Here is a 10,343-nt window from a genome sequence, read left to right as displayed (position 1 = left end):
TGTGAAAAAGAGTTTAATATACGAAAACATCCTTGGAAACTGAAGATTATACCATGATCTAGTATTTCTCTTTCAAACATGTCAAGAATAAATGCTCTTTATAAACCTTATCTAGTTTCCCGCACGTATATATCTTAAAAATTAATGCCCATATATTTATGATGAAGATGCAGGTGACACTAATCACTAATAGTTACATTTGGGTAACATGTTTCTCACACACGCACACCCACCCACACACACACACACACACACACACACACACACACACACACACACACACACACACACACACAATTTTCCCAGATACAAGTGCTGTATACAGGCATTGTATACTCATTCATCAGTGACAGATAAATATTATTTTTAGAATACATATGATGATGTGCAAACTTATGGTTAGAAAACAAAACAAACAAAAAATGGAACACAGAACATGGAGATACGCACAACTGCTAAACCATCATTTTCGTTCTTCACTATATAACAACTCCTGACATAAACCTGCTTACAAACTAAAAGTGGAAATATATGCAACTGAAATTAAAGAGTGGGACAATAAATATGGAAAATTATAATTAATTAGTCAATCCAATAAATGATAGATAAACATGCTTCATGCTTTGACAATATATTTTCAGTAATGATTGGCAATTTAAATGATAATAGACTACTTATGATTATTTCTACTTTCTTTTTGATTTGTAATTAATACTTAATAAACATACACAAATGACGGAAAAATACCTTGTATTAGCATATTGTTACAAGATTTCTTTCTGTCAAGTACTGAGTAAAGTATTGGTCCAGTCATATGACCACACTGTATCAATAACCACTGTGTTATAATATTTACCCTTATCTCCACATAAACAGTGACAATTTACCAGTCTTGCAGTGTTCACATGAATATTTATATGCATGCTTAATTTTATTGCATTTATAAACAAAATTTTTAAGTTTTGTACTTAAATTAAGTCTCTTGTAATTAGCAATATTATGAAAAGGATAGATTCTACTCACCATGTAGACAAGATGTTGAGTCACAGACAGGCAAAACAAAAACTGCTAAACATGTGAGCTTTCAGCCAAAATGCCTTCTTCTTTTGGCTAAAAGCTCACACATTTAGCAGCCTTTTTGTTGTGCCTGTCTGCAACTCAGCATCTCCTCTATACATTAAGTAGCAGTCTATCCTCTTCATAATATTGTCATTATTCCATCTTGGATTTTCTCTTGTGGTTTACATTTTAAAAACCTATTATGTTTGCACTGTCAGTATCAAAAGATTAAGAGCTCCACTGCAACCAATATTCAGTATTACTGCTCCAAACTATCCTCTAAGCAGTTTTCCATTGGCAACTTGTATGACTATGAGGACAAAATCTGTGGCAGTGATTTTGCCATTGTGCGATAAAAACATTCAAATCTACCGTACTGTTCATTCTAAAAGTTTAAGCAACATCTTTTTACTATTTTCATACACTAGAAATAAAGTAGCACAGGCTGGTATTGTTCTGACAAGAGATGGTTGCAAGCCGTTGTACAAGGCAGAAATCCCTGAAAAATAGCAAAAGACACATGGAAAATACCTTAAATTTATATAAATACCAGTAGGTTCATTTTAGTCTATTTTACTAGTAATAAGTACTTCAATAAACAATGCCATACAAATTAGCAAAAATTAGACTAAACTCAAGAATTTAGTGACTCACAAATTTATTTTACATAACATGAAGATAGAAATCTACTACCACATCTATACACTCAAATAAGACTTGGCAGAGGGTCTTTCCCATTGCACAGTATCTTATGTTTCCTCCCTGTTCTGTTCACAAGTGGTACACAAGTAGAATGACTACTTAAATGTCTCTATGTGCATAATAATTAATCTACTCTTGTCTTTGCAGTCCCTAGGGAGCAGCACACAGAGGAAAGTAGTATATTCCTAGATTCCTCTTGCAATACTGGTTCATTAAATTTTGTAAGTAGGCTTTTGTGGAGTAGATGAGTGATATAAAAGACAAATATAAGAGACAACAAGAAGCTACACCAATAGTTGCTCTCTGCTCTTCTGGTACTGCTAAAATTTCTATCTTCGAGACTTAGTTGAAGAAAACAGTCATTTATACTTTTGGGGTCATGGGCAGAAAATAAACATATTGCTGGAAAGTATATATATGATCACTAGAACCTGTATGGCAGTTCAAGAAAGTGCAATAGTTAGGATGTTCAACTCATACTCAGAGATTGTCTTCTTAGAGTGGTGAAGAAGTTTGTGAGATTTGTTATTACTCTGGAGCTCTGCAGGACCATCCACGTCTTCCAGGCCAATGGACATTAACTAGAAAAAGAGCAGTCCATAAGAAAGGCCAGGAAGAGCAGAGGTAGAGGGAACTCATTAGGTGTGGTGAAACCACTTCCTCTAAAAGAATGAATTTTGAAATGAAACAGAGATAGAGATGTTTGTCAGCCATGCCAAAGATAGCTCCTGTAGGTGTAAGAGGCCCTGAAATAAAATCCTCAGTCCCCCTGGTTGGGGGTTTTGTGGCTGGTGGGTATTAAACTACACATGTCTTGACCTTCCAGTTTCATTACACCCACTTCGGATGTTGCAGTTTATTTGTCAGCTGTTCCTGAGGCTCAGTCTTGTAAAGAATGTAACCATCTTATACTGATTCTAATATTCAAGTCTTTCTCTAAGTCTGCAAATGCTAAGAGAGTACCCTTGCTCATCTTCAAACTACCCTCCATTAAAAAATGCACTGTCAGAATTATTGCTCTGGTACCTTTTCATTCCTTGGAGCCAAAAAGTCTTTTGCAGCACAGCTTTAATTTTTTTTCTTCATATTATCCTGCTTAGCAATTTACAAGTATGACTTGTCAGACTAATCACCCAACAGTTTTCACATTAATCCACATGTGCCTGTTTTGGTAATGTGATGATAAGACTTCACAGGAAATTCAATGGTAAGTCACTTCTTCCGTAGATTACTGACATAAACTCAAATAATAATCTAATTCCCACACCTCCCACACAATTCAGTAGCCCCGAAGGTATATCATCGATTCCTGATGACTTGTGTGCTTGTTCATCACCATCATGAAATACAAATTCGTACATGACACACTGACTGTAAGGCTGGAAAATGGGTCAAAGGATTCTGTCCTGATACTGCGCAGTTCTCAAGTTACCATCTGTGATACCAGCATAAAACATGACTCCTAAATCCATGGGGCTGCATACACCTGAGACATGTGTAGGTACATGCCCTTCTCCACAACCTTCAATACTCTTTAGCCACAAGGCAAATCCTGGACTCCGTGAGGAGAGCCCAATGCCACTGATTCAGATTCCATTCCAGATGTTCCTCTGGCCATCATCTTAATGTACCATAGTGGATGAGGGTTTAAACTGTTGAGCATAATGGTAGTCTAGAGGGCAAACTGATGGTAGGAGATGAAGGATTACTGATTGCATGAACACTACCCTTCTAATTGGTGCAAAACTATTTTTGTGCAGTTTATGTCAATGTCTCCAGATCGATTCAGGAAAGGCAGTTCAGTTATCTTCACTCACTGTTGTATAACTTAGAGGAATCTGATCTATGGCGTAATCTTCACATGTGCTAGTTTTTCCAAACAGATGTTTGCTGTCTATATCACATTCTAAGTAAATAAGGCATATACATGGACAAGCAGCATTTGGCAGGCAACATCAATTTATCAGTGCCAAATAACCTGAGTCCTTCTTAGGGAACATAAATTGTTATAGTCATTCCAGTTTTGCACCACCCTCATGACTTGAGTGATTTCCCAATACTGTTTCGACTACGCGAAATTGCTACATACAGTCAGCTGTTTACTAATGGAACTAAAAGTAAAACTGCACTCTCGGCACAGTTCAGTATGTCTTCAATCATGAACAGGTCAGTTTGGCTTGAATACACTGGTCAATCTGGCAACATGCCTTGAAGAGTCACACTGGTGTGCACTGTCACTTTATGGCAAGAAGGGTTTTGTGCGTGTGAAATTGCCCATCAAATTGGTGAACACCACAGAGATGTCATTTAGAAATTCTGTCACTACTGTGAGACACCAAAACTTCAAAGATCTGCCTCATCATGGTCACCTGTGGTCAACACCAGCTGCTGATTTCTAACTCCAAATTAAGGCTCATAGGAACCTCAAAGATAATGCTACTGAACTGCATGTTGCCTGGGAGAGCTATGTCAATGTAGACCATATGGAACTGTCTCAACCAATCAGTTTGACCTCTAGGTGCCCATTATGAACAACGTTACAAACATCCCAGCACCGTGTTGCATGATGGTGGAAGGTGGGCAAGGGAACACATGGAATGGAAGTGGGATCAATGGCATCAGGTTCTCTTCAGCAACAAGTGCAGGATCTGTCTGATGCCTGATTATCATCACAGAAGAGTGTGGAGGCAGTCACATACTAGTGCATGTCTGGAGTGTCAGTCCCACAAGTTCTGTAAGGAAATGAGTTGGTCACATTTTAGAACAGTATCGTGTACGGATGTTGGATGCCTCTCATTGCTGTTGAAGCTCATTTGAAGGCTGTGCTGTACTGAAACAGGATTCCCAAGCCTACTTTTTAGCCCTGCAGTCAACATTTTGACAATATGTTCATTTTCTAGACAATGTGTGAGTACCCCATGCCCACCTTGTGAACACTTTCCTCCAGGAGGCAGGAAACAGTCAATTCAATGGTATCTGCTGACATGAACTCAATTGAGCCTACTTGAACCAGAAGAAACTTGCAGCATATCATTGCAGGAACCCTCTTCACACATGGGATGATCTCTGGATGGCTGCCACTGAGGAGTGGGGCAGGCTTGAGAATCAACATCTTCATCAGCTTGTGAACAACATGCGATGGAGGATCCGACTTGCTACAATGTATACAGCAGAGCAACACAGTATCAAATGCTACCCAGCAGCACATTTTTATTTCATACATGTGTCACAACTGTCTTTCTGATCTTCTTGATTAAATTTAGCTGGCAAAGGATTAATGGCACAATGCAGTATAATGATAGTCAACTGTTAGAATGGTATACAGGTTAAAGATTCTACAATTTCCATATCTTTAATTAATGTATGCCTCGGCTCATTCCACAGCCCTTGATGGGATCCTAGGAACATGACAAATGATGCAATCAGTCAATAAATCGATCAGTCAATGAAAATGAATGAATGAATGCACTTTTGAACAGGTTTCCTTTATTTTGATTAATGATTTGTTTTTATTTCACAATGACATTCCTTTTTTAAGTTTCCTTGAATCTAAGTCCACACATTTTTGGAGACTTTTTGCAGACATGAAAGTGGTGCAAAACGTTTTTGAGCAGTTTACATGCTCAACATATGACCAGTTCGGTAGATGGTGCTTCTCAGTATGAAGTCAAAGGAGTTTTATGACAATGAAATCTCAATGCCTCCAAACGCCTATAGATTAAACCAAGATGAAGCAGATCTCATGTACTGAAGTACAGGAACCATCAAGCATTTAATATTGTCCAAGAAAAATTAATACCGGACGGAAAGAGATACATACACACATTTTTATGATCTGTGGTTTCACTTGTAATGTAATGGAAACTGCTGGTCATTTTTGGACATGCTGCAATATACGCAATAAAATTTAACAATACTTTCAACGATGGGCATTATATCTCAGCATCTGAATCTACAAGATTCACTTCAAATTAATCACCAACACCCAAACAATGAAGCTTTGTTGTGAGTCCCCATAGACCTTGGCTCTCTATTCAAGCAGTCTATGAAATTTGTCATTAAAAATATATCACTTTTTCAAACCAACTGCTCCATTAATGGAATCAATACTAGAAATAATAATAATCTTCACAAGGATTTAAAGTCACTTACTCCTGTACAAAAAGGTGTGATTATTCAGAAACACACATTTTCAGTAACTTGCCAGCAACCATAAAAAGCTTAACAACCAATGAAATTCAGTTTAAGAGAAGCCTAAAGGATTTATTGGTGGCCAACTCCATTGATGAATTTCTTAGTAGAATCAACTGATATCTATCTCTTTTTTTTTCCTCTCTCTCTCTCTCTCTCTCTCTCTCTCTCTCTCTCTCTCTCTCTCTCTCTCTCTCTCTGTGTGTGTGTGTGTGTGTGTGTGTGTGTGTGTGTGTGTGTGTGTGTGTGAGAGAGAGAGAGTACAATCTAACTTCTCAGTGCAGTTGTGTGTTCATTGTAAATAAGTACTGTAGTACTTCTATTATATGTTTATTGCCTAATAAATAAAAAAGAAATTTAATTTTAAATTCAGTGCATTAATGCAATCTTAGTAAATGAGTGATGTAAAATGATCCTTTCATGTGGTGTTAAAAAAGAAAAAAAAAAGACGGTCATTCCACTTGGGACTTGTGGAAGATACATTCACTTATTTGTTTTAGTTGTAAATATTTGTCATGTATTATTGTTTTTCTGACATGTTCTACATCCTGGAGGACCTCCTCATTACAGATCAATTGGAATGAAAATAAATCTATCAAATAGTATCATCTTGCTCCACACAGAAGAGTACTGTGTGGTCGATTAAAAGTTGTGTTTCCTACACTACAGCCATCGATAGAAGGCTGACATGAAGAACCTAGCCCCACAACATGAGTATTAACCACTATATTAGCACTGAACAGATGATTCATGCTTGTGGGAGGAGTGCAAAATATCAGGCAGAACTGCACACTTCTGCCACCTGGCTTATGCTGGACGTATTAAGAGACAGGGTCCATACTGGCTTTGAGAGCTTAATCTTTAAGCGCATGTTGACGGTGGTGATAGATCCAATATCCAAACACCCCAACTAATGAGTATGCCATTCACCTGAACTGTAGCCACTTCCTGGGCACTAACATTATCTTGACCATTGGAATCCAACCAAAAACTCTTATGTGAGAAAACAGCCTTTAGTTCTCATCACAGATATTGATGCAGCACTAAGATCAAAGCTGTTTATAACATCTAATGATGACACATTCAAGCAGATGAGTAAGATTTTCAAGCAATATATGTGGTAGACCACAGCAGAGATATACACTGAGGCTAGGCTGACCCTCCTTGTGTACTCTCAATGGCCACAACCTCACTGACCACCTACATGTCAGGCAACCTCACTCTCACTCATTCTCTCTCTCTCTCTCTCTCTCTCGCACACACACACACACACACACACACACACACACACACACACACACACACACACACACACACAGAGAGAGAGAGAGAGAGAGAGAGAGAGAGAGAGAGAGCCATACATATTGCATCCAACATCAGCTGCAACCATCTCCCTGCAGATACATGAAATGAATTCTAGTCTGCACAACTTTGAACAGTGTCTGGGTTGACTTAAGTTATAGTACTGAAGGTAACCACATTTTCACTGTTTCGTTTAAGGCATCAAAAGACTCCACAAACATACTTCAATAATTATGAGTGCCCCACTTTTCCACAGTGGTTTTTGCAATCCATAAAATGATTTCTCCTAATAAGTGGACATCTGTTCACATCGTGTTCCCCACTTTTCCAAGTCTACATAAATTACTTCATCCTCAAAATGTGCATAAAGCAATGACACTTATTTTTAGAGCCTCTGACTGTAATGCATTAAATAATTGTTGGTTCTGATATGATGTCTTTCTCATTTTTTTAACATTTAACTAAACTTCAGTACTTTACTCACTGCATTTTCATCCATTTTTAAACTTCACACAACAATTTGTTCACTTCAAATACCTTTTGAACTTCCAATGAACAAATCTAATTTGTACTGCATACTAAAATAATAAAACTTCAAAACAAACCTTCTTGACGGGCCACCTTTAAGGCAACAGATATCATGGGTTCTTTCAGACCGCCAACCTGTATTCTTGATTTTACAGCATCCACAGGAAACACAACAAGCCAAAAAACAAAACCACCTGTAGCACCAGCAACCATTGTACGTACAGCTCCTGTAACACAAATTTCACATTAATAAGTTATATCATGTGTGACATAAAATACATACGATACATGTAGATGTACAAGGTCTGTTCAAAAAATTCCATAAAATTCATAATTCCGCACCAATGGTGTGTTGGAGCAAAATGCGACTGGCATCCCTGCACATGCTTGTGTTTAATGTGTAACTGCTGGAAGTTTCATTGTTGTATGTTTGTTAGTTATTGTTCAGTGCTGTGTTGAGTAGAACATTATGTCACACAGTTGGCAAATTTCGAAATGGCAGAGTTCAAGGAGCAGCATTTTGCATGAAACTCAAGAAAACCTTTACAGACACAAACCTACAGGAAGCCTATTGTTATGAGTGCTTAAGCTGTACTCGGTGTTACGAATGGTTCACATGGTTTAAAAATGACCAGATGGAGGTTAAAGATGACCCTTTCCAGGACGCCCTCCGGTGTCTATCAAAGACACTCATGTCAGGAACATCAACAAAATTGGGTGTGCCAATCAAAGACTGACTGTCCAAGAGATTGCAGAAGAGTGTAACATTTCAGTTGGATCATATCATGCAATCTTGACACAGCATCTTGGAATGCATCATATTGCTGCCAAGTTCATCCCATTGCTCATGAGTAAAGACCAGAAAGACCTTTGCCTCACAATCAGTGAAGAGGACAAAAAATTAAACCACTGTGCTGCCTCATCTTCTGTACTCTTCAGACCTGGCCTCTGCAGACTTTTTTCTTTTCCTCCTTAAGTTGAAAACCCCGTTGAAAGGACGAAGATTTGCAACAATACACTAGATAAAAAAAATTTGCAGACGGTGCTTTGCCTAATCAAGCAAGAGGGATACCAAGACTGTTTCAGGAAGTGGAAACGGCACTGGGAGCCATGTATCGATTGTGGAGGAGAGCATTTCAAAGGAGACCATGCACAGTAAGTAAAAGGTAAGCATCGAAAAAATTTGTGGACAAAGTTCAGGAATGTTCTGAACAAACCTCGTATATTTGAAAGAAAATTATTTCAAACATCTTACCAATTTCATCCTTTGATTTCCCTGGAGGTGTGAGCAACTGACGAGCACCTTCATATCCTCCAAAAAAGAAGAAGTTGCCAAACATTTCTCGAGCCATAGTTGAAGTCAGACCTCTAAACAGGCCCATTGCTCCTTCATTTTGTATTATGTATTTCGTCATTTTTATAGGCCCACAGTTTTGCTTCAATGCAGACAATAAATAATTAATTGGGTGGCACTAATTTAGAGCTCAATATTTTTACACATACATCAATACAGTACTTGTGTCAGAAATTTTTATTTATTTATTTATTTTTCATAATGGTTCATAATGGTAAAAAGAAAGATTGATGTACGTACAGAATCAATACACATACTGGCAACAACTCTTTCCAACTATAAATATAAACAAATAAGTCTTGTTTCGCACTGACTCGCCATACTCTCCTCATATATAGTTCATATATGTGTATGAAGCGTCATAGCTTTTATAATGATTCTCTCAATTTTTTTCCCCCAAATATTAGAGCAACTTTCACAATTGCCCTCCATGTTATGGATATTGCTAGAAGTTCCTTTATTTCTTGGAAGTTTAATAAGTCAGTGGCCTTTATAGAAGCTCATGCCTTAATCACATTTCATTTTGCCTCAGGTACGGGGCATATTTGCATACACCCTAAGAAATTCAGTTGGATCTGTACATAAAAATTTCTTAGTGAACATCAGAAAACAAACCAACTGAATCTGATATAGCAATCAATGAAATTGCACCAAAGTTATAAAGTAGTATGGAAGGAATATTAGGGTTTAGCACCCCATAACCATCAAGGTCAAATGAGATGTATCACATGCTCACAATAGTGCAAGAACAGGGAAGGAAATCGACCATGCCCTTCTAAAGGAACCCTCCTGGCATTTGCCTGGAGCAATTTAGTGAAAGCACGGAAAATCTAAACCTGGATGGCTGGACATGGATTTGAACCATCACCCTCCTGAGTCGGGGCCCGTGTGCTAATCACTGCGTCATCTTGCTCAGTAAAAGCCTTAAAGTACTGTGGGGCTCTGCACTGCCACAGAGCAGAGACAATAAATTACATTTTGAATTATGTTGTGTTCATACTTTTTTTAATGATGCCAAAAGGATCTGGAACTTCCTGTGGAGGACACATCTAAAGATGGGATCAATGAAAGTTGTAATTCTGTGTTACAACCAGAAAGTGAAGACCAATGTGAGAGAATGTCTCTGCAACTGGATAAATGTGATAACCTCTGTGCTATATACATTATATTTTCTTTAACAGATGATGCTGTTACTTATAGATAGGTT

The 10,343-nt window shown here is 37.9% G+C and overlaps 1 protein-coding gene across 1 annotated transcript in view; it reads right to left on the bottom strand.

The window, feature by feature from the left end:
• Positions 1-656: 656 nt before the first annotated feature.
• Positions 657-10,343, bottom strand: part of LOC126473973 (mitochondrial ornithine transporter 1-like) — a 43,932-nt gene continuing 34,245 nt past the window's right edge. The window contains exons 4-6 of the mRNA XM_050101360.1: positions 9,038-9,218; positions 7,860-8,009; positions 657-1,558 (exon numbers count right to left, since the gene is read on the bottom strand). Of these exons, the coding sequence (XP_049957317.1) occupies positions 1,440-1,558; positions 7,860-8,009; positions 9,038-9,218 (450 nt within the window). The 3' untranslated portion in view covers positions 657-1,439. The remainder of the gene's footprint in view (positions 1,559-7,859; positions 8,010-9,037; positions 9,219-10,343) is intronic.

Source organism: Schistocerca serialis, chromosome 4, assembly GCF_023864345.2.
Source record: "Schistocerca serialis cubense isolate TAMUIC-IGC-003099 chromosome 4, iqSchSeri2.2, whole genome shotgun sequence".
Taxonomy (NCBI): Eukaryota; Metazoa; Arthropoda; class Insecta; order Orthoptera; family Acrididae; genus Schistocerca; species Schistocerca serialis.
The sequence above is the reverse complement of the archived record's forward strand: the minus strand, read 5'-3'. Positions and strand labels throughout refer to the sequence as shown.